General features: G+C 37.2%; 2 protein-coding genes and 1 long non-coding RNA gene across 3 annotated transcripts in view; 1 reads left to right on the top strand and 2 right to left on the bottom strand.

The window, feature by feature from the left end:
- The window catches only part of LOC150048008 (uncharacterized), a 91,658-nt gene that overhangs the window by 4,527 nt on the left and 60,682 nt on the right, over positions 1-26,449 (top strand). The window lies entirely within an intron of this gene.
- On the bottom strand, positions 6,729-7,700 carry LOC150048019 (olfactory receptor 12D3-like). The gene has a single exon (XM_090356463.1). It carries the CDS (start codon positions 7,698-7,700, stop codon positions 6,729-6,731), a length of 972 nt encoding a protein of 323 aa, XP_090212589.1.
- LOC150048018 (olfactory receptor 5V1) lies at positions 18,300-19,253 on the bottom strand. The gene has a single exon (XM_090355348.1). It carries the CDS (start codon positions 19,251-19,253, stop codon positions 18,300-18,302), a length of 954 nt encoding a protein of 317 aa, XP_090211474.1.

Below are 26,449 nucleotides of genomic sequence, written 5' to 3'. Positions count from 1 at the left end.
TGCAAGCTGTGGGATTTTCATACACAGCCTTTATTGTACTGAGGAATGTTCCAAGGATTCCTAGTTTCTCCAGAGCTTTTAGCATAAAGGGGTGTTGGATCTTGTCAAATGCCTTTTCTGCATCTATTGAGACAATCATGTGATTTTTGTCCTTGCTCCTGTTGATGTGTTGAATTATATTAATAATTTGCATATGTTGAACCAGCTTTGCCTCCCTGTGATGAATCCAGTTTGATCATAGTGTATAATTTTTTGATGAGATTTTGTAGACGGTTGGCCAGTATTTTGTTGAGAAGTTTTGCATCAATATTCATCAAGGAAATGGGTCTATAGTTCTCTTTCTTGGATGGATCTCTGTTTGGTTTGGGATGAGGGTTATACAAGCTTTGTAGAATGAGTTTGGCAAAGAGCCTTAGTTTTCAATTTCGTTGAAGAGCTTGAGGAGTATTGGTGTGAGCTCTGTTTTGAAGACTTAATAGAATTCAGGTGTGAATCCATCTGGACCTGGGCTTTTCTTAGGTGGACGTTCTCTAATTGCCATTTCTATTTCAGTGCTTGAAATAGGCCTGTTTAGTTGGTTTAGGTCTTCTTGGTTCAGTGTGGGTATGTTAATATTAGCTAAAAATTCATCCATTTTTTCTAGGTTCTCAAATTTGTTGGCATAAAGGTTTGAGAAGTATTCCCTCATGATCCTCTGGATTTTGGTAATTTCTTGTCTTGATATTACCATTCTCATCTGTGATTTTGTTTATTTCAGTATGCTCCCTTCTTTTTTTGGTAAGATTTGCTAAGGGCCTGTCAATTTTGTTAATTTTTTCAAAGAACCAACTCCTTGTTTTGTTGATTCTTTCTATAGTTTTTTTGGACTCCAAATCATTTAATTCTGCTTTGATTTTAATAATTTTCTTCCTTCTACTGGGATTAAGGTTGGTTTGTTGCTCTTCTTCCTGGCGCTTAAGGTGACACGTTAAATTGTTGGTTTGCGATTTTTCCAATTTGTTATTGTAGGCACTCCGAGCTATAAATTTTCCTCTGAATACTGCCTTTGCTGTGTCCCAAAGGAGCTGTTATTTTGTGTGCTCCTTTTTGTTGAATTTCATAAACTGTTGGATTTCTGTTCTGATCTCCTTGATGACCCATTTTTGAGTCAACAGTGTGTTGTTCAATCTCCATGAGTTACAGGGTTTTCGTTGGAGTAGACTGGTGTTCAGTTCCAATTTGATGCCCTTGTGGTCTGAGAGAGTGCAGGGAATGATTTGAGTGTTTCTGAATCAGGAGGACATAACCATCCTAAATATCTACACACCTAATCCCGGAGCACTGAACTTCATCAAGCAAACTTTACATTCTTTGAAACCATACATAGATCAAAACACAGTGATTGTTGGTGACTTTAATACACCGCTCTCACCTATGGACAGGTCAACAAGGCAAAAACTCAACAGAGAAACCCTAGAATTGAACAACTGTATAGACCAATTTGATCTAACAGATATCTGCTGATTATTTCACTCAGCAACAACACAATATACTTTTTTTTCAGCAGCACATGGAACATTTTCCAAAAATAGACCACATTTTAGGGACTAAAACAAACCTGGGCAAATTAGAAACACTGACTTTAACTTTTAATACATTAGATTATAATAACAATTCAATGTAGGTGAATAACAAACTAAATAAGATAAATATATAAGTGGTTAAGCATTTATATATGTGTGGAGATGAATATGTATACATATAATCTATTATATTAATTTGCTATTCTGATATATGTAGTATACAAAGGATATATATTCATGCATATAATAACTGTTTCTAATATAATTATTATTCATTACAGGCTTTTTTAGAGAATAATTATCCTTGAAGTTTCCCAAATTATCATAATTTTTCAACAGTAGTCACTATTATAATTGAGTGGTACTTTTTATGTGATTGTCCATTTCTATTTTCCTTTAATGAACTTAAACTTTGAGAAGGTTTGTCTTGAGGTTATTTGTTAAGTGATTTGTCCTAAAAGGCTTCATCCAGGCGTGGCTGCTAAAGCCATGTGATAAAATTGATACAGGGCAACAGTAAGTCTAACATGGCTGGCACCTCTGGAAACCACTTTGAAAGTAATTGTTATATATGTCCAGATGGATCATCTTGCTCCTCAGAGAATAAATTTTTGAAGCACCTAAACAATTATGTACTTGGCAGATCTTGTTAAAACATTCTTAATAGTTTAATGATATAATAATCTATATACTTTTTAATGAGCCCCCAAATGGCCCTCTGTTAGAACAGGAACTTCCTTGATTAGGGGGCCAATTTCCAGGAAACTTTTTTAATTGTGTGAAAACATCAAATGATGGTTTTAATCAGCTGCTGGTTGCTCTGTGTCAAGTGTGTAGATTGATTCCAGGCACAGATCTCAATTAGTATATCACCGAGGCAAATTAACAAATGCTATAGCCTCTGGTCTTACAAGGGTTGTTTTAGTTACCTGTTAATTACACTAAGACAAAAAGGTCAAATTCCAAAAATTTTAACTCTGGGTTCCAGGTTTAAACAGAGCAATATAATGACATATTTTACAGACATTTAATTTCTCCATTTTGAATTATTCCATAAATTATTCAATAAACCATACTTCTAATAGGCAATTAGAAAATAATAGAGGGATTGACGAGATGTGGAATGAGAAGGAAATGAGAAAAGTGATTTAATGAGTATAATATATGAATGTTATAAGTGTGCAAAATGCTATCACTAATATATATTCAACCTTCACAGCATCCATTGGAGAGAGGCACTTTTACTATCATAAAAAAATGACTAGCTTCCCACATTTTTAACTAACTTTTATTTGGTCACGCTCCTGATCATTATTGAGGAAATATTCCCCTTCACAAACACATTCTAAATCTATATTCTTAATAGGCAATTGTGCACATATATACTGGAAATAAGAATCATGGTTTGTTTATTCATAGAATAATTCAAAAACGAGAGATGAGTAAGTCTGTAAAATATTTCATTAGATGATTTCAGTCTATTTAAACACAGAACAAAGTCTTTTAGAAATGGAATTTGACTTTTCTGTCTCATTGTAATGAATAGGTACCTAGAATAACCCTTATAGGCTGAAAGAGGTAAATGCCAAGGAATTTAAAAAACAAAAACAAAAACAAAAAACACTCTAGGGGCCAGGAGTTTGGCCTAGTGGTAGAGTGCTTGCCTAGCATGCAAGAAGACCAGGGTTTGATTCGTAGGAACCACATACATAGAAAAAGCCAGAAATGGTGCTGTGGCTCTAGCCTTGAGGAAAGAAAAAAAACAAGGACAATGCTCAGCCCCTGAGCTCAAGCCCAGAATTGGCAAAAAAAAAAACCACTTTAAAAACATTTAAATATTTCTGTGACCCAAACCAGTGTCATTTAAAAGTAAAGTAAGTTTCTGTAGAATATTTGTTAATAGTGCTTTTTTGTAAAATGGAATCCAAGTTTACAGTATTACTTAATGCCTCTTTATAGAATTGAATAGAGAGACAAGGCTAGAACATACCTAGATGTTGAACAGCTGTCTAAAACTTCATGTTGTCCCACAACAAAGTTTATTGTGTTCCTTACAGTTCAGTAATTGAATTTTATGCTCCAAATGATGAATCTGTTCTTAATAAACTAAGAATTAACCATGAGACTTTTCATTCAAGTACAACATTGCAGCTATCCAGTGGAGAATATAGTGTAACATTTTCACAGTGTATCTAGAAACAAAGTGATTCACTTATACTATAAAAAATTGTAATTTAAATTTTGCTGTTAACTCTGTACTCTTTCATTGGAATATTTTATAAGTTTGCTTTTCATTTTTCTTATAAGATCATTTTCAGATTATATTCTTCATTTAACACATTATTTTAGCCACAAACATACACACACACACACACACACACACACACACACACACACTTTAAATTCACAGACCTTTCAGAAGAAATTTTAAAAGCAAACAAAAATCTAGAATAAAACATTTTATAATAACCAAAGACCAATGTAACAATGACCAATTATTACATGTTGTAGGTATCCTTTAAAATCAAAAGATAATAACCTTCAATTTATACCAATTATTTAAGGCAACTCATCCACTTTTATTTTATCTGGACCTATCTACCCATAATGTTGGTGTGATGGAATTGGTAGCCCTAACATTTAGTGTGCATACATTTTCCAATTCTCATTTGTCTGTCAGTTTTTCTGATGAGATTTATCATTTCCTTTTTCATGTACTTCTCTCTCCCTCCCTTCTTCCCTCCTCCCCCGACTCTCTCTCTCTCTGCCATTTCTGGGGCTAGAACTCAGGCCCTAAACACTATACATGGGCTTTCTCAAGGCTAGAGCTTTACCACTTGAGCCATAGAACCACTTCGGGCTTTTTTTTCTATGTATGTGGTACTGAGGAATCGAACCTGGGTCTTCATGCATGCTACGCAAACACTCTACCGCTAGACCAAACTCCCGGCCCTACTTCTCAGTCTCTTTATTGCATGTTTCTGTATATTTTCAGAGACCATAGACTATTAACAAAGTGTTGTGAGGAGTAATGTTGACAGTGGGATTCTTGTCAATTCCTTGTTCTCAAGGAGTCTCTGACATTTTTATAAATTTTTGGTACATAACATTCAGTCAGTTCAACTTCATCTTATTTTTTCTTGACTAGAATTTTTTCTTCTTTTTTTTCTTTTCATGTATTTTTATTGTAATTAATAGAAAGGTTACATAGAAGGTGCATTACCTCACAAATATTGATACCCTTTCTCATGTCATGGTCCCCATTTCCTTCCCCCCCATTTCAAATAACCAATTAAGCATATATAAAATATATCAGATAACAAGGTAAAATACTGTAACAATATGAGATAACCAGGGACAGCAAAAGAGATGAGAGCTAACATCGTACATTAAGGACAACAATCACTCATTATATGGCTTTTGTTTCTATATCCTGGAGGTTCTTACATTTAGCGTCATACTATATGGCCTTATGTATCTTTGACTAGAATTTTTTGTAGACATATGTTTGTCTTTAGAAGATAATTTTTGTGGCAATTGAGATAGGCACGCTTTCTTGTAGCCTACAACTGGGCCTGGGCACTTTCCCTGCATTTCTTTTTGCTCAAGTATAGCACTTTACCATTTTGAACTGCAAAGCTACTTCCAGATTTTTCTGTGATTAACTGGAGATAAGAGACTCACAGATTTTCCTGTCCCGGTTGGCTTTAAACCTCGACCCTCAGATCTCATCATCCTGAATGGCTAGGATTATAGGAATCAGCCCCCCCCCCATCTCCCTCCTCACTCCTCCCCACCCTCCACTCCTTGCTCATTTTTAACATAGTATCAGTCTTTACCCCAGGAGGCTTAGAATTCACTATTCATTCCATCGTTCCCTTAACCTCACGATCTTCTTGGCCTCACCTGAAGCACTGAAATTATAGGTATGTGGCTCTATATAGACCAGATATTCTAATATGGACTAGATGTTCTAATGGTGATACTATACTCTCTTTGTATAGGGAAGGGCTATATTGGAAAATTACTGGACAAATGATGAGAGGACTGGGGAAGGGGACAAACACAGTCACAACACGCAGTGTACATATATGAAGATACAAATAGGAAAGTCGCAGACATGAGTGAGGATGGGACAGATGGGATGAGTGAGCAGTGATGGAAGAGGTGGCACCAATCAGGATGCATTGTACACGAAAATGGAGGATCCCTGTGCACAATCACTTGAAGATGGTTTTTCAAAAGGAAAAGGAAATGAGCTTTGCTCTACTTTCCTCAAGATAACCAGAAGACATGTTGGAATGAGCACCAAAAGTTAGCTCCAATACCTCAAAGTAAGACCAGGTGTGTTTATAATGCAATATGTTCCAGAATTCCCCATGTTTGAGAATGAAGCTGGTCTTGTGTCTTCAATCTGCCATAGCCTGCTCACTTCCTTCTACTGAGCATCTTAATAAAAAAAAACCTCATTACATTAAATTCTTACGTTTATAAATATCATCCATACACAATCATCTAGGAAACATACTAGGGATGGTAATATTCCAAACCTAAGTTTAAAGAATGAAGAAAGTTTAAACTTAGCTTTCCTCTGTTCAGGATTAACAGTATAAGCAGAGGGATGAGTGCTCAAAAGCACCACTTTCCTGATTCTTCGTGAATCAGTAAGAAAATCTGAGGTATATTGTGGCAGGATCATTGTCGAAAGTGATAATCTATATGAGGACACAAGGAAAAGGAGAAAGGGTAGAGAGACAAAATTTTTACAACACATACAATTCCAAATCCCTAAAGGAATCCATGAGGAAAAATGCTTCTAGCCAAACATATAAAACACAATCACCTCCACATGATATTCCTTCTAACTTTTCATAATATGCACTACTTTCAGAGACAGCTCTTTCAGCATTCATTTATTGATTGGTGTCCCCCTCAAATAAAAGTTAAGATACAGATCTCCAAGGAACTCCTCATAAATCATTTGTACCATTACATTTTCTGCATCATAAACAGGGATTTCTCAAAATAGATTTCAAAGGAATGAATGAGCATATGAGTAGTAATAACACTCAGAAGTAGCAATTACAGATATCCAGCCAACATATACACTGTAAGAAACATTGATTCAATGTCGATGAGGAAACTTCACAAAAATATTTGAAATTTTCATTTAGATGCTGCAAATAATTTTCTTCTGTGTGAAAACCTGAGCACAAACTTCCTCCAGAAGACTCTTTTGAAAGCCAGCATCATTTCCTTATTCCTCAGGGTGTAGATCAAAGGATTCAGCACTGGTATGACAGTTGTGTGAATGATGCCTGCAAACTTTTCCTGAATTATGGATTCAGCAGAAGTAGGAGGAATGTAGTTGAGCCCCACAGTGCCATAAAAGAGAGACACTACCATAAAATGAGAGGCACAGGTGGACATGGCTTTCCGAAGAGCATTACAGGAGCGGTTCTTCAACAGAAGAAAGCCAATGATGTAGAAGTAGGAAAGAACAGTGAGGAAGCAGGCCGCCATGGTTAAGCTGCAAGTGACAACAGAAACAAGCCACTGATTGAGCCTTGTGTCACCACAAGCCAATTCCAACAGAGGCTTGACATCGCAGAAGTAGTAATTGACTTTCCGTGACTGACAGAAGTTCAGGCGTGCAGTCATCACAGAATGCAGCAGTCCATAGAAGAAGCTGCTGATCCAGGCCACAGCAGCCATCAGAACACACACTTGAGGGGTCATGATGAGAGGGTAGCGAAGTGGGTTGCAGATGGCTATGAATCTATCAAAGCCCATGAGGGTTAGCAAAAATGCTTCAGTGCAACCCAGAAAGTGGAAAAAGTGAAGCTGAGTGATACAGCCCAGGAAGGATATGGTCCTGTGACTATGTAGGGCACTGGACATTAGCTTGGGCAATGTCACTGAGGCACAGCAGATGTCCAGACAAGAAAGATTTCCCAAGAAAAAGTACATGGGGGAGTGCAGTCTCGGTTCTGAGATGACAACTAATAATATGGCCCCATTCCCAAGCAGGTTTATCACATACAAAAAGAGGAAAACCATAAAGATTACAGGCTGTAGCTCTTGAACATAGGTCAATTCCAGCAAAAGAAATTCCTTTACTATCGTGTTGTTCTCCATTGCTTGGAAGAAAAAAGATAAGAGAGACACTCAATGTTAATCAGATAGGCAATTGTGACCAAAATTAGTCACAAAAACAACCTATTGATAGGTGAGTTTATTTGGTTTACTCTCTCAGAGATTTCTGGCTCTGTAGCTGAGCAGAGTACCTCATATGAAGGCAGCCAGGAAACAGTGAGAAAGTTACTTACACTGGCTGGCTTTCATCTTTTATCCTGTTTGGGCCCTTGGGCTATAGAATAGTTTCTTCCACATTTGATGCACATCTTTCTCTTTATTCCAGGTTCTCTGGAGATAACCTCACAGATATATCCAGCAACACACTTCACTATTCTCCTATGCTTTGCTTATCCCAATCTAGTTGACGGTCAAGATTAAGCATCACATAGAAACCTGAGGAATCAAGATCCATATACAATAGAAATACCTGCCCACTTGACTTCACTACAGCTCTACTCAGAATGCCCAGGTTATGAGAATCGGCCTCGATGCCCATAAACACATGAGTAGTTTAAGAAACTACAGAATATTTTTTATCATATGTGAGTCTAGATATTTTAGCACAAGTCTGAAGGAAGATTATTTTGGGGTAGGTTAAAACAAAGGAAGTATGGTAATAAGTAATATGAACCTTTTTGCAACTAAATCTCTAATGATCCAGAATATTCACATTAAAACAATAAAAATGAAAATATATAAAGAAAAAATCAATTAAAGTTATAATTTCTTAATAAAGCGGTCATCACCTGAAAAAGAGATTTCTTGCAAAACATAAGAAAGCTCTTCAATATTCACACAGTGTTTCAATCAGAAGTGCAAAGTCTTAATAAACTATGGATTATACAAAAAAGAAACAATTAAATATTGCTTGACACAAATCGGTATGTTGGTCAATCAATATGTTGGATGGCTAATATAAATTGGTTTAATCTCTGAGGAATAATTTGGCAATAATTATACAAAAAAGAAATGTCACAGACTTAGAACTACCATCTCCACTTCGTGGAAATTGTTCCTCAAATATATTTGCATACGCCAGAATATTATGTATGTACCGTGATATTAAGCAATGCACTCACAAGATTACCAACAGCCAGGCATTGATGGCTCATGCCTGTAATCCTAACTACTCAGGATCCTCATGCTCTGAGGATGATGGTGCAAAGTCAGCCCAGGCAGGAAACCATGAGGCTCTTGTCTCCAATGAACCACTCAGAAAAGGCTGCAAGTGCTGCTGTGGCTCAAGTGGCAAATGACCAGCCTCGAGCTAAAGAAGCTCAAGAACAATGGACAGGCCCTGAGTTCAAACCCAACAACCAGGCCAATGAAAGAAAGTGTACAAGCACACTAGTAGACTGTAAGTGCTATTCAATAATTGTCGAAAAGGGGGTTAACATTAAAATAAGGGGTGTATCTTTCTGTATTTTTAACTTGACCATTTACATGCACTTTCTAACTGTTCATTTATAAACATGTACATGCAAATGCACATATTCAACTCTACTTACACTAAACAAAGTGTTTTATCTAAGTAAATCAGAAATTTTTATTTCTGGCCTAACATCATTGGTTCTGTCTGCTATCTAGGTCAATTTAATTGATTGATTCTGTCATTACATACCTTCCATCAATTGCATCTTCCTGCATAAGCAATTTCAAGAATCAGACTGGGACACATTGATTATCTGTTTGAATAAAAGAGGTAGAGAGTTTGTCTTGTTCAAAGACTTACAGGCAATCTTCTTAAATTTAAGTGTAACAACAAATGACAGAAGACTTGCTTGTCTTTCTTTTCTATTCTGACCATAAAATAAACATGTTGAATCCCCTGTGACTTTCCACAGTGGCATGCCAGACACAGATGCCTTGGGATCTCCTCTCAAAGGTCTTGTTAACTCTATCTTTTTCACTTCATAAGTTTTCATCTTAGTTTCAAGTTAAACATACTATTATGCCATATTATTAAATGTTATCCAGAGTTTGTGTTGCTCACGACAAGGTAAGTGAAAAAAGAATATGAATAAAAACAGAAGATACAGCTTTTACCTTTAGAAAGTCAAACTGTGCACAATAAATTTAGCTTAAGTGTTCTGGCACACGCAAATGTCCTGAATGCGGGTGATGGTTGTGCATCTATATAATCCCAACTATTCAGGAGATGGACCACAACTTTCAGGTCAGTCCTGGCAAGATAAATAAGATTCTATTCTCCCCTTACCCCAATGAAAAAATAAAACAAAAAGGAAGTGAAGTTGGCATGCTTCAGAAAGTAGAGCAGACAGGGGCTGGAACTTTGGCCTAGTGGTAGAGTGCTTGCCTAGCATGTATGAAGACCCAGGTTCCATTCCTCGGTATCATATGCATATAAAACACTGGAAGTGGTTCAAGTGGTAGAGCTCTAGCCGTGAGAAAGCCCAAGGTCAGTGCTTAGGCCCTGAGTTCAAACCCCAGGACTGGCAAAAAAATAAAAAGTAGAGCAGACATCATTGAGTTTAATAACTAGTGACAAATAAATACACATGCTCACAATAAAATATGAAGGAAGCCTTGCGATAAAATCCCTGGACAAGTGTGCGAGCACACAAACACACACACACACACACACACACACACACACACCAGAAAAAGAAAATGGGTAATTTACTAGATATAAATAAAAGCAAAAATGGAAAATAATATAGCATTTTCAATTGGCCAGGAGTTTGGCCTAGTGGTAGAGTGCTTGCCTAGCATGTACAAAGACCCAAGTTTTGATTCCTCAGCACCACATACATAGATAAAGCTGGAAGTGGTGCTCTGGCTCAAGTAGTAGAGCTCTAGCCTTGAGAAAGCCCAAGGACAATGTTCAGTCCCTGAGTTCAGGGCCCAGGATTGGCAAAAAATTAATGAAATGAATTTAAAACCTATCTACTACAGCTGATTCTGGTGGCTCATGCCTGTATTCCTAGATACTTAGGAATCTGAGATGTGTGGATCATGATTTGAAACCAGCCCAGACAAAGAAATCCATGAGACTCTGATTTCTAATTAACCAGGAAAAATCCTGGAAATGGAGCTGTAGGTCAAGTGGTAGGGGAGCTAGCCTTGAGCAAAATAAAAGCTCAGTGACTGCAAGACCTGAGTTCAAGGACTGAGAGAAAAGAAATACATATTAAAGGCTATGGATATTGTGGAAATTTTTGTAGAAAAAATTCTCATTTTACTTCTGAGAATATTCAACAACCAATTCTCCAAAATTTGAAATACTAAATGCAATTAAAGTAAAAAAAAATCCCCCCCAAAAAAATCCCATCACACTTTTTCATCTGGAAATAGAAAGAATCTGTATGACCAATTACAGAAATATTAGAAGCATATATGTCATGCCCTTAAGTCAAACAACTACCAAGCAAGAATACTGTACCCAGCTAAGCTCTCATTCATAACTGAGGGAACAATAAAAACATTCCATTCTAGGGAAAAGCTGCAACAATATGTCGCAACAAAACGAACACTACAGAGAATTCTGCAAGATGTTCTATACATAGAAAACCAAAATAAAGGCAATATAGGGAAAGAAATGGCACCTAAACAGCATACCACCTAAGGACCACAAGAACTATCAAGACACAGGCCCAAATAAAAGCTTTTAAAAATGGTAGGAACTAATAAATATCTCTCAATCCTAACTCTCAATATCAATTGACTCAACTCTCCAATTAAACGGCATAGGCTGTCTAGTTGGATCAAAAAGCAAGAGCCATCGTTCTGCTGTCTTCAAGAGACACATCTTACCCAAAAAAACAACCATCTTTTGAAAGTGAGAGGTTGGAATAAACTCTATCAAGCTAACGGCCCCCATAAACAGGCTGGAGTTGCCATCCTCATATCAGATAAAATAGACTTCAAACCAAAATTAGTAAGAAAAGACAAAGAAGGTTACTACATACTACTAAAGGGATCTTTCCTCCAGGAAGACATAACGATCCTAAATATTTACACACTCAATCCCGGAGCTCCAAACTTCATCAAGCAAACATTACTTGCACTGAAACCATACATAGATCGAAATACAGTGATTGTCGGTGACTTTAACACACCACTCTCACCTATGGACAGATCAACAAGGCAAAAACTCAACAGAGAAACCTTAGAACTGAACAGCTATATAGACCAACTAGATCTAACAGACATCTGCAGAATATTCCACCCAGCAACAACACAATATACGTTTTTCTCAGCAGCACATGGAACATTTTCCAAAATAGATCACATCTTAGGCCATAAAACAAACCTGGACAGATTCAGAAACACAGAAATTATTCCATGCACACCCTCAGACCACAAAGGCATCAAACTTGAACTGAACACACACCTCCACCAACGAAAACCCTGTAACTCATGGAGACTGAACAACACATTGTTGAACCACCAATGGGTCATTGAAGAGATCAGAACAGAAATCCAACAGTTTATGAAATTTAACAGTAAGGAGCACACAAAATACCAACTCCTTTGGGACACAGCAAAGGCAGTACTCAGAGGAAAATTTATAGCGCTGAGTGCCTACAACAACAAGTTGGAAAAATTGCAAACCAACAAGTTAATGTCCCACCTTAAGCTCCTGGAAAAAGAGCAACAAACCAACCCTAATCCCAGTAGAAGAAAGCAAATAATTAAAATCAAAGCAGAATTAAATGATTTGGAATCCAAAAAAACTATAGAAAGCATCAACAAAACAAGGAGTTGGTTCTTTGAAAGAATTAACAAAATTGACAAGCCCTTAGCAAATCTTACCAAAAAAAGAAGAGAGCATATCGAAATAAACAAAATTGCAGATGAAAATGGTAATATCACGACAGAAATTACCAAGATCCAGAATATCATGAGGGAATACTTCTCAAACCTTTATGCCAACAAATTTGAGAACCTAGATGAAATGGATGAATTCCTAGCCAATATTAACATACCCACACTGAACCAAGAAGAACTAAGCCAACTCAACAGGCCTATTTCAAGCTCTGAAATAGAAATGGCAATTAGAGAACTTCCACCTAAGAAAAGCCCAGGGCCAGATGGATTCACAGCTGAATTCTATAAGGTCTTCAAAGCAGAGCTCACACCAATACTCCTCAAGCTCTTCAACGAAATTGAAAATGAAGGTTCCTTACCGAACTCATTCTATGAAGCCAGTATAACCCTCATCCCCAAACCAGACAGAGATTCATCAAAGAAAGAGAACTATAGACCTATATCTTTGATGAACATCGATGCAAAACTTCTCAACAAAATACTGGCCAACTGTCTACAACAACTCATCAAAAAAATTATACACTATGATCAAACTGGATTCATCACAGGGAGGCAAAGCTGGTTCAACATACGCAAATCAATATAATTCAACACATCAACAGGAGCAAAGACAAAAATCACATGATTGTCTCAATAGACGCGGAAAAGGCATTTGACAAGATCCAACACCCCTTCATGTTAAAAGCTCTGGAGAAACTAGGAATCCATGGAACATTCCTTAATGTAATCAAGGCTGTGTATGAGAAACCTACTGCTAGTATTACCCTTAATGGTGAAAATCTAAAGCCATTCCCTCTAAAATCAGGAATGAGACAAGGATGCCCACTCTCTCCATTACTCTTTAACATAGTACTAGAATTCCTAGCCAGTGCAATAAGGCAAGAAGCAAGCATAAAGGGGATCCAAGTAGGGAAAGAGGAAATAAAACTATCCCTCTTTGCAGATGACATGATTCTGTATTTAAAGAATCCTATAGACTCTACTCCCAAGCTCCTTGAGCTGATCCAAAGCATTGGAAGAGTAGCAGGCTATAAAATCAACCCTCAAAAATCAACTGCCTTCCTTTATGCCAACAGTGAGAGGAACGAGGCAATAATCAGGAAAGAAACTCCTTTCACAATAGCCTCAAAGAAAATAAAGTACCTAGGAATTAGCTTAACTAAGAATGTAAAGGACCTTTTTGACGAAAACTTCAAAACCCTAAAAAAGGAAATTAAAGCAGAACTAAGGAAATGGAAAAACCTCCCATGCTCCTGGATTGGAAGAATCAAAATTGTGAAAATGACAATCTTGCCAAGAGCTATCTACAAATTCAATGCAATACCCATCAACATACCAATGTCATTCTTTAAAGAAATAGAAGAGGCAATCCAAAATTTCATATGGAATAATAAAAGACCCCGTATAGCAAAAACACTTCTTAGCAGAAAGAACAGCGCTGGAGGAATTTCAATTCCAAACTTTAGACTCTATTACAGAGCTATAATCCTCAAAACAGCTTGGTACTGGCACAGGAACAGGCCTGAAGACCAATGGAATAGAACTGAGGACCCAGATATTAAACCACAGACCTATGGCCACCTAATCTTTGACAAGGGAGCCAAAAAAATAGAATGGAAGAAAGACAGCCTCTTCAACAAGTGGTGCTGGCAGAACTGGTTAAGCACCTGCAGAAAACTAAAGTTGGATCCTTCTTTGTCACCTTGCACTAGAATTAACTCCAAATGGATCAAAGACCTGGAGGTAAAAGCTGACACACTGAAAACTCTACAGGAAGGAATAGGAGATACACTAGGCCTCCTTGGCACAGGTCGAAACTTTCTTAATAAGGACCAAGAATCACAACAAATCAGAGAAAGGCTGGATAAGTGGGACTGCATTAAACTGCAGAGCTTTTGTATGGCAAAGGACATAGCTAGTAAACTGATCAGGAAGCCTACAGAGTGGGAGAAGATCTTCACCAACCAAACAACGGACAAAGGCCTCATATCTAAAATATATCAACAACTCAAAAAATTGAATCACTCCAAAACTAACCTCCAAAGTAACAACCATCCCATTAAAAAATGGGCCAAAGACTTAAAGAGAGTCTTCTCTGAAGAAGAAACAAAAATGGCCTATAGACACATGAAGAAATGCTCAACATCTCTGGTCATAAAAGAAATGCAAATCAAAACAACTCTAAGATTCCACCTCACTCCAGCTAGAATGGCCAGGATTAGGAAAACGAATGACAACAGATGCTGGAGGGGATGTGGACAGGAGGGATCACTACTACACTGTTGGTGGGAGTGCAAACTCGTCCAACCACTATGGAAAGCAGTGTGGCAGTGCCTCAAAAGGCTAAACATAGAACTCCCCTATGACCCAGCAATTCCACTACTTGGCATTTACCCAACCATCCAGAAACAAGGACATACTAAACCCACTAGCACAATGTTCATTGCAGCACTATTCACCATAGCAAAGATATGGAACCAACCTAGATGTCCCTCAGTTGATGAGTGGATCAACAAGTTGTGGTATTTGTACACAATGGAATTCTATGCTGCTGTCAGAAAGAATGACATCGCCCCATTTGTTAGGAAATGGAAAGACTTAGAAAAAATCATATTAAGTGAAGTAAGCCAGACTCAAAGGAACTTAGGCTCAATGGTTTCCCTCATTCGTCATAATCAGTAGAAACCTTGGGCTCTACTAGCAGAGATTTGCAATAGAGCAAAATCTTGATACATAAGGACATATAATGTGAAGCTAATTAAAAGGACCTCCAGGATAGTGAAACAAAAGCCATATAATGAATGATTGTTGTCCTTAGTGTACTATGTTGTCTCTCATCTCCTTTGCTGTCCCTTGTTCTCTCATATTGGTTTAGTATCTCACTTTGTTATCTAATATATTGAATTTATTTGTATTTGGATATTTGAAATTTGATAGGGAAGGGGGGAAAACCAAGACGGGTGGGGGGGGAGAGGGGGGCGGGAAATGGGTACCAAGACATGTGAAAGGGTATCAATGTATGTGAATTAACTCACCTTCTATCTGGCAAATATCATGTAACCCTTTTACTAATTACAATAAAAAAAATAACCTTGCCCAAAAAAAAAAATCCCCCCCAAAAAATCACATCACACTTTTTCATCTGGAAATAGAAAGAATCTGTATGACCAATTACAGAAATATTAGAGTCAAAATTAAAGTAATTGTATTCACTGATTTCAATATTTAACATGTGTAAAAATGAAGCCATAAAGAATGACTTAAATCCAGAACATAGAACTTTTATAACTTACTAACAAGAAAACTTAAAATTTCAAACAAATTTTAACTGAATCTTCACCAAAGAATGATGCATAACCAGTTTTCATATAGTCATTTTGAAAAACAGTTTAGCCATTTCTGGTAAAACTTAAATGTCTGACCATATGGCTCAGCAATTCCACTTATATGTATTTACTGAAGGGGAATAAAAAGAAATGATCCATGTCACACATACAAATATATTACATGCCTGTAAATGACTCTGTTTTCGATGGTATGGAGGAGGACAGAGATGATAGTAATATATTGAAAATATTGAAGTATATTTTGTCTATATATGATGATGACATATAAAGCTCCCTAAATTGCTAAATACTTGAGAGGTAAAGGGGATGTGTAATGAAAATGCATGAGAGCATTAATTTAACTCAAGTATAATATATGTATGTTATAAATGTGCTAAATAATATAATTTATATATATATATATATATTCAACTTTCATAGCAGTCCCTAGAGATAGGAACTTTGCCATTTTTACAACAACAAATGGTTGGCTTCCACATTATTAACTAACTTTTATTTGGTCATATTCAGAATAATTGTTGAGAAATTATTCATAGTCATAAAGTCAAATTTATCAGTATAAATTGGAAATTAGAGCATGGTTTATTGCATTGATATAATCACTGAAAAATAAGGCGTGGATAACTTTGTGACCAGTGTTTTTTTATTGTGATTAATAAAAGGGTCGCATTATATTCACCAGATAGAAGGTACATAACTTCACAAACATTGATACTTTTTCTCATGACATGGTCCCCATTTCCCTCCCCCATCCCCCCCATCCCCCCCTCATTTGATTTCCCCCCTTCCCTATCCAATTTCAAATAACCAATTAAGCACATATACAATATATCAGATAACAAGGTGAAATATTGTAACAATATGAGATAGCCAAGGGATGGCAAAAGAGATGAGAGATAACATAGTACATTAAGGACAACAATCACTCATTATATGGCTTTTGTTTCCTTATCCTGGAGGTCTTATATTTAGTGTCATACTACTTGGCCTTATGACTCTAGACTTTGTTCTATTGTAAATCTCTTGGAGGAGAGCCCAAGGTTTCTACTGATTATGACAAATGAGGGAGACTATTGGGCCTATGGTGAACAGTGTTTTTAAAAAATGGTATTTGACTTCTCTCCCTCATTGTAATGAGTAGAATAACCCTTAGAAGCTGAAGAAGATAAATGCCAAGGTACTTAAAAAGTACTTATAAGCTTCTTACAACTCTGTAAACAGCAAACTTCTCAACAGAATCTTCAAACGCAATGAGAGCTCTGGAACAAAATAACTTATGAGCCAACAAATATATCCAGTAGTTATCCTTTAAAATTGAAAGGTAACTTTCTATGATACCTATTAACTAAGGCATTTCGTGAGCACTCATCCATATACTTTGGTCTCTTCAGGACCTTACCTACCAATAGTGTTGGTTTGATTAAATCAGTACCTCTAACATTTACAGTGGATCCCTTTCCCAGTTCTCATTTCTCTGTCAATTCTGGTAAGATTTACCATTTGCCTGTCTCTAAAGCTTATCTACATCTTTCTTCCTCTTCTGTGTGTATGGTTCCGTGTTCATGTGTACAGGTGTGTGTAGCATTAAATGAAACTCAAAACCCCACATTAAGTGTAGTATACCAGACTAAGACCACAATTGTATATTATCTAATATGCAACTTAAGAAATGAATAAGGTGAAGGATAAAACAGAAAAACTATCTGGCTATGACAACCAGTGAGAAGGGAAGTTGGGAAAAAGGGGTGAATCAGTGTTGAATATGATTGAAAAACTTCATATATATATATGGAGAGAGAGAATAATTAAGCCCATTAAATTATTATATTTCTTTTGTTCTGTTTTTTTTCTGGGGCTTGAACTCAGGTCTTGGCACTGTCTCTGAGCTTCTTATGCTCAAGCCCAGCACTCTACTACTTGAGTCATGCTTTAGACTTTTTCTGTGTATGTGGTACCGAGGAATCAAACCCAGGTCTTTGTGCATGCTAGGCAAGCACTCTACCACTAGGCCAAACTCACAGCCCAAATTATTATATTTCTTTCACAAACAATCAAACTAATGTGAACTTAATTTACTGATGATAATGGTTTATTAAGAAGAATAAAAATAAAGGAAGTCCAAAAGCATGACCTAAGTAGTGAGAATAAAGACATATGAAAAACTCAGGGAGACTATATTTCACAGTTTTTCACACCTATGAAAGAAAGTACCAAGTGAGGAAGTCCATCAAGCAAATGTTACATAAAACAGGTGCCATCTCCAGAGGAGACAACATGTATAGAGAGTAACTTTGATGTTTCTGACACACACAAAACAAAAGCTCAGTAAGATGTACACCTTGAGTAGAGTGTGCCAGCACTTCAGACTGTGTCCAACATTGACGATTTGAACTTGAGTGTAACTAGAAACTGCTCACTGGCTCTTAAATCTAACCAGGTTACTGAGTACAGATAAGTCAAACTACAGGTGATAAGAGAGAATGGGTGGCTGCCACTTTCTTCCAATAGTCTTTGCAGCCTCTTTGATGTCCTTATTCCTCAGAGTATAAATTATGGGGTTGAGCATGGGGGTGACGACACTGTACAATACCGAGATCAGTCTGTCTTTCTCCAGTGAGTAAGACGAGATGGGCCGTACATACGTGAAGATGGCGCTGCCATAGTAGAGAAGGACAATGATCAGGTGCGAGGCACAGGTAGAAAAGGCTTTGCGTCTCCCCTCTGAGGAGCGGATCCTCAAGATGGTAGTGACAATGTAGAGGTAGGAAAGGACAATGCACAGAAAAGGAGTCCATCCAATGAAGACTCCAATGCACAGCAATGCTAGCTCGTTGACAGAAGTGTCCCCACAAGACAGGACCAGCAAAGGTGGGATGTCACAGAAGAAGTAGTTGATCTTGTTGTGGCCACAGAAGGGCAGACGGAAGGTCAACACTGTGTGCACCACCGAGTTGAAGAAACCACAACCCCAGCAGGAGGCGGCCAGTTGACTGTACAGGGCCTTGTGCATGATGACAGAATACCTTAAAGGCTTGCAGATGGCAACGTAACGGTCATAGGCCATGGCTGCCAGCAAAAGACACTCTGATCCTACAAAGAAAATGAATGCAAAAAGCTGAGCCACGCAGCCTCCATACGAGATGCTTTTCCTCTGTGAGAGGAGATGCACCATCATCTGGGGGACATTGGTGGTGGTGTAGCAGAGGTCAAGAAAGGCTAAGTTCCCTAGGAAATAGTACATGGGTGTATGGAGATGTGGATCCACCACGGTCACCACAATGATGAACATATTTCCTCCCAATGTACATATATAAGTCAGAAAGAAGACAGTGAATAATAAAAACTGTAATTCATTTAGGTTGGAGAATCCCAAGATGATGAATTCTGATGGAGCTGTTTGATTCTTTCCTTCCATGTTGTGGCCTGATTTTCTCTTGGGAATTGGGCAAAGAGAAGCATAGATTGTAATAATTCTGTGCTGAAGTAGCAACAGTCTGCAGAGCAAGAAGAATCAAAAGTTATACAAATAGGGCCAGACTGATAGAGTTCTTGTCTAACAAGCACGAAGACCCAGGTTCGATTCCTCTGTACCATTTACACAGAAAAATCCAGAAGTGGTGATGTGGCTCAAGTGGCAAAGCTCTAGCCTTGAGAAATCCCAAGGACAGTGCTCAGGCCCTGAGTCCACCCCCCAAGACTGGAAAAAAAAAGTTATACAAATAAAGTCATAAAAGTCCACATCAGGTACCAAAGCATAAGAAAGTCATTTTTACAGAACCATAGGCCGTACTTGCATATACAAATACTTGACTCATAAGCCAAATACCTGATCATGTTTAGTTAAAAAGAAGATTTGTAAAAGAGTACCATGAATCCTAAAGTTCTCTGTCCCTAATCTCTGGGTTCATTTGATGATGTGTGGATGTGCATTGAAGAATAGAGTTTCAACAACAATCTCTCATTCTACAATGAGGCTTCTATTAAGACCATCATTTTCTACTTATCTTGAGTTTTTCTTCCTTTTCTTTTTTATTAAATCATTTTTTTTGTTTTAGCACCTTTGGAAAATAAAGAAAAAATTTCAAGTGATAATTATTGTTAGTATTCAGCAGAGGAAATAAACTTGTGCTAATGGCTTAATGTATGTCACTCCAATCAATTTTTCCATGCATAGGTATTCAAAACAAGAATAAAGAAGTATAATTAAGCATCAGATTTTTGAAGATTTTCTGTGGCAATAAGTATCTGAAACATGGTAGTTTATATAGATGTATTTTTTTCATCTAAATACTGCAAACTTTTTATTAGATGTGGCTGAAGTCTATAGAAATGAATGGTACATTCTATTAACTACAATAAAAAATATACGAAGAAAATCAACTGTTCCATGCTACTGAAGTTTAACAGTTCAAAGAAATTATGTTTTCTTTAAGATCTGTAAAGTCAGAAATGACCAACTAAGATCAATAGCTTGGATCATCTTCAGAAGTAGGATTAGATTAAGACTAGAAATAAGTCATCATTTCATAAACACTAAGGATAGGATAGCAATAGAAACATGTATCCCAGACAGAGTTCCAATAATCCAGGTTAAATCATAGTTAAGTCCAGATTCCTTCTGTCCAAATCCGTGTCCTAACTAAATTAACATGATAGCTCTTTTTACAACAGTGTAATAATATACTTAATGAATATCTGGTAGCTAAATAATGTCATATTGTTATGTCATAATTATTATTGTCATTCCTAAATGATGATATTAAGCTAAATGTTTTATATTTATTAGACTTTCATTGGCAGCATGTGTGCTCTCAACTGTGAAATAAAATTAATCTCTTTCCAAAGCAAAAAAGAAAGAAAGAAAGAAGGAACAAAAGAAAGAAAGAAAGGATACATGTGAGAAGGAATCCATTAATGTTACCATTCTGACATGTGAAATCGAAATTTTTCAGGGTTTAAAGTATTTAAAAAAAACACTACAGATTGCGTACAAATACCACAATTTGTTGATCAACTGAGGGACATCTAGGTTGGTTCCATATCTTTGCTATGGTGAATAATTCTGCAATGAACATTGATGTGCTAGTGGATTTAGTATGCCCTAGTTTCTAGATGGTTGGGTAAATGCCAAGTGGTGGAATTGCTGGGTCATAGGGAAGCTCTATGTTTTTGCCTTTTGAGGCACTGCCATACTGCTTTCCATAGAGGTTGAACGAGTTTGCACTCCCACCAACAGTGTAGTAGTGATCCCTCCTGGCCACATCCCCTCCAGCATCTGTTGTTATTAGTTTTCCTGATCCTGGCCATTCTAACTGGAGTGAGGTGGAATCTTAGCGTTGTTTTGATTTGCATTTCTTTTATGACCAGAGATGTTGAGCATTTCTTCATGTGTCTATAGGCCATTTTTGTTTCTTCTTCAGAGAAGACTCTCTTTAAGTCTTTGGCCCATTTTTTAATGGGATGGTTGTTATTTCAGTAGAAACCTTGGGCCCTCCTAGCAGAGATTTACAATAGAGCAAAACCTAGATAAATAAGGCCTTGTAGTATGAAGCTAAATGAAAGGACCACCAGGATATAGAAACAAAAGCCATATAGTGAGTGATTGTTGTCCTTAATGTACTATGTTATCTATTATCTCTTTTGCTGTCCCTTGGTTATCTCATATTGCTACAGTATTTCACCTTGTTTTCTGATATATTGTATGTATGTGTTTTTGGTTATTTGAAATATGATAGGGAAGGGTGGAAAACAAGATGAGGGGTGGGGTAGGCATAGGGAAATGGGGCCCAAGACATGAGAAAGGGTATCAATGTTTGTGAAGTAATGCACCTTCTATCTTGTGAATATAATGTAACCCTTCTATCAATTACAATTACAATAAAAATATGTGGAAAAAAAAACTACAGATTGCTTTTCCCCCAATGTTATCTACATCTCAAATTTTAATAAGCGTTTCTTTTTCAAGGCTAGAAATGGTTCAAGAATCCTGCATTTTTACTGGGCATCAGTGGCTCCTATAAATAATACTAGCTACTCAGAATACTGACATTAGGAAATATGATATGGTATAGAATAAGGAAGAGGGGAAAATTATTAAAGATAATCAATTGACGTATAAAGGGATCAAATTAAGCTTTATTTTTAAGATCTCTACACAGTAGTTGGAAAAAGACTAAAAGTCAAAATAATAGCAGGAACAAATGAAAGAAGCACTGAATCACAGTTATGGTATGCAATTCATTCAAAGGGAAATGGAAAGGCTTGGTAAAAATTATATTAAGCAAAGTAAGCAGACCCAGTGAAACATAGGTTGTATGGTTTCCCTCATTTGTAATATTTGGAATGTGCTTATAAATCTACAAGTAAACACAAAAATTACATTTGGGGGCTGGGAGTTTGGCCTAGTGGTTAAAGTGCTTGCCTAGCGTGCAGGAAGACCCAGGTTCGATTCCTTGGTACCACATACATACAAAAAAGCCAGAAGTGGTGCTGAGGCTCAAGTGGTAGAGCTCTAGCCTTGAGAAAGTCCAAGGACAATGCTCAGGCCCTGAGCTCAAGCCCAGGACTGGCAATCAATCAATCAATCAATCAATCAATAAAAATAAAAAATAAAAAAAATTACACTTGGCCATAATTAACTAAACAGGACTCTATAAACCAGTGAGACCAACAGAGGATATTCTTAGGGGAGGATCACAAAGACTCAATAGCTATGTACATATAACATCATATAAAATGATATTTTTCTTTTTCATATATTTTTATTGTAACTAATATTATATTCACCAGATAGAAGGTACATTACTTCACAAATATTGATACCCTTTCTCATGTCATGGTCCTCATTTCCCTCCCCTTTCCCCCACTCATCTTTATTTCTCCCCTTCCCGCTCCTATTTCAAATAACCAATTAAGCATATATATAATATATCCGATAACAAAGTGAGATATTGTAACAATATGAGATAACCAAGGGACAGCAAAAGAGATGAGAGATAACATAGTACATTAAAATGATATTTATTGAAATAAGTTCCAAGAAATGGAAATAAGAAGTTTTTTGTTGTTTTGCTTTTTGTTTTTGTTTTGTTTTAGGTGTTTTTCCTCCTTTGTCACTCTTTTTAATTTCTGTACCTTTTGCCTCATATCTAAGTTTATCTGTTGTGGGGAGGGTAAGGGAAGCTTGGAAATGGTGGGGCAAGAAGTGAACAAATACAGCAGTGGTTCTCACTAGACACTGTGTTGAAAATGAACTATGCAATTTATGGAGGAGGGGAGTAAGGAGGGGAAAGCTGGGAGAAAACAAGGGAAGAGATGACACTCTTCAAAAAGAAATGTACTCATGATCTGACTTATGTAACTATAACCCCTCTATACATCACCTTGACAATAAAAACAAACAAATAAATAAATAATTATCTTGCTCCACTATTCCTCATGAGAAAACAGCCTGCTGATAAATGTCTCCATTATGAACAAAAGCATTAAATCATGATGTTGACAGTCTATCACATTAGGGACAAGGGAAATACTGGATTTTTTTTCAGCTCCATCACCCTTGTAAGTCTCATTCTCTCCAGGAATAGCCTGATGCTTTTGGTTTGTCGCCTAAGATTCTACCCAGGTGTCTATGCTTTGAGATCATTCTTCCCCATTCCAATCCCACCTTTCCTTCGTTTCCATCCATGTCATAAATAATTTAAGCAATTAGTGTCTTACTTGACACAAATTAATTTGGCTTGAGACAAGAATACATTTTTGTTTCATAGTACGCCTGTTGATTTTAGATTTTTTATATCCACTTGACCTGTATAAATGTTTTTCTTCCTGTCCCCATTTCTGTCTGTCAATCCTTATTTGGTCAGAGCTCAGATTTAATGCCACTTTTCCCTTCATCTAAAAATAATGTTTTTTCTAACTTGGGAATTCTAAGGTCCTTTTTTTATTTCAATGCCACATACTTATTTAATCACATACTTTGCCATACAAGTTCTTTTTTTAAGTATTCCTAAATGAAATAATATATATTTGTAGTTTAACATCTCAAATCATTCCTGTTGGAATGTCATGCTTTTTTTTAACTAGTCTTGGGCTTGAGCTCAGGGCTTGAGTACTGTCGTTGGACTTTCTCAGGGCCAGAGCTCTACTACTTGAGCCTCAGCACCAATTCTGGCTTTTTTCTATGTATGTGGTACTGGGGAATCGAACCCGGGCCTTTGTGCATGCTAGACAAGCACTCTACCACTAGGCCAAACTCCCGGCCTCACATGTTTTTAATAAGAAAAAAGCATGCTTCTTTTTGCACATATTCATACTTCAAATTTTAGAACAAAATTCATGTCTATAATATTATTATTCCATAACAGATATGAAGAATAGTTAAGAAAGCTAAAGGTTACAAAGAATTGTTACTTCGGAGCTGTGCTGAGGTTTAAATTCAGGTCCTTGCACTTGCTGAGGAAGAGACCAGACTTTTTTTTTATCTTATTTATTATTAGGATAGGGACTCACATGTTAGCTCAGTGTCAGCCTCAGATCACCATCCTCATAACTATGCCTGCCACACAGGAAGAATTACAGTTATCCACCACCAAGTCTAGTTTAGTTGTTAAGATGGAGTTCTTACTAAGTTGCCCAGGCTGGCCTTGAATCACTCTTACTGTGTAACTCAGATGACAGGCATCAGCCATTACATAAAGCTCTATAAAAGATTACTTACAAGACCACATGCATAACAACTATTATAACTAAAACTAAGGAAAACATTTTCCATTTCCATACCCAGAACACTTTTCGACATATGGCACCGAATTGGGGGGCACTGAATTTTTTATACAATTTTCTGTTTTATGGAACTATCTTGGCTCAAGCACTGAAGAATCACTGTGTCATAAAAATTCACTATGGGAGGGGCCGGGAGTTTGGCCTAGTGGTTGAAGTGCTTGCCTAGCATGGACGAAGACCCGGGTTCGATTCCTTGGTACCACATATATAGAAAAAGCCGGAAGTGGTGCTGAGGCTCAAGTGGTAAAGCTCTAGCCTTGAGAAAGTCAAAGGACAATGCTCAGGCCTTGAGCTCAAGCCCAGGACTGGCAAAAAAAAATCACTATGGGATGCACAGCTATTTTATATGCTAGTAGAGGAAAACAGTCCTCTATTCCTTATGCAAGACCCAAAAAATTGCAGTAGTAAAGAAGGGGGAAAAAGAAGATATTTTCAAGTGTCACATCATAGTAAGAAGACAGTAAGAATGGAAAATGTCAGAAGGAAAAGTCAGCAGAAAGTTCCCCTTGAGGTTTACTTCTGTAAAATCCAGACCCTGTTTATTAGAGAATGTTCTCCAAAAACAGGACCTCAGCAATTCAAAATCATTAAATAGAAAGAATTGTCAAAAAATATATTACTGCATCCCTCATTTGTCACTGATATCACATAGCAAGAATACACAAGGTACAAAACATATGAACCAGCATGCAGCAATTTTAGAAGCACACCAAAGAATGCTTCTAATAAAAACTTTATAGGTAGCATTGTCCTGAGACTAACTTTTGCAAGTCTGTGGTGGTTCTCTTGTTTATACAATAAAGACACTGTCTTTTATTAACTGAAGAATTAGCACCTAGGAGAGGTCCATTCTGAGTGATACAGAAATTAACTGAAATGAGAGACGCTCCCTTCTCCACAAACACTGAAGCTACTCAGGCCACTTACAGCATGAGACCATTCAAATTCTCCCTCCTGGGGGTGGTGGAGGGGAGCCCCTCATGTCCTTACGTCTTCATTGTCACATCCTTAAACCTCTCAATCTCTCATCCAAAGACAAAGTCCGAAGAGTGTGTAGAGGAGAAGAGTGAATCCATAGCTAAGCAATTAAGAAAGATTTACTCACTTACCTGTGGTCAAAACCATATAGCCAAGATTACCCCTCAGATGCCTAGAACCTGATGTGGAACTGCTCTTATGAAGACATGAAGGGCACAGTCATGGCTCCCTGGTGAGTTTGTGTTAGCAAACTCAAGTTCCAAAGGCCAAGCATCTCATCACTCCCTGAAGGCTGGTGTGTGAGACTACAGTGGGTAAGGACAATGCCTGTTCACTGCAGACAAGGACTACCTCTGTGGGACACTTCCCAAGGCCCTGGAGACACACACTTCTGTGGTCTCTGAACTCAGTGGTCCTGAGCTTGATCATTCTGGTTCCTGCTGAACCTTTGCCTGTCCTCCAGCTGCAGGAGCTGTAGGAAATGTCCCATGGGATCAAAATTACTCACTGGGGACCATGACCATTTGGCTGGCAACTCACTGAAGAAAACTATCTACACCCATTCTTCAGGGTTGCAGGCGTATCATTCTCTAGTCTCTTCCTATTGTATCCTATCAGACCAAACTTATCTTTGGATTTGAAAATTCCAGAGATAGAAATCATCATGTTCTTTCTTTCAGCCTCATATTTTCTATTTCACATGAAATTAGTTGAAATTATCTTATTGCCTTCAGGAGGTGAGGAAATTTAAACAGTGTCATTCTTTTTATTCTTGTTAGTATTAGGTATTTGCAGAAAGGGGTATCAATTCCACAAGTCAGATTATGAGTGTGATTCATCTTGATTAAT

The sequence above is a fragment of the Megascapheus bottae genome, chromosome 22, assembly GCF_031878675.1.
Source record: "Megascapheus bottae isolate mThoBot1 chromosome 22, mThoBot2.hap1, whole genome shotgun sequence".
In the NCBI taxonomy this organism is placed as follows: domain Eukaryota; kingdom Metazoa; phylum Chordata; class Mammalia; order Rodentia; family Geomyidae; genus Megascapheus; species Megascapheus bottae.
Note: the sequence above shows the minus strand (reverse complement) of the source record. Positions and strands in the feature narration are given on the sequence as shown.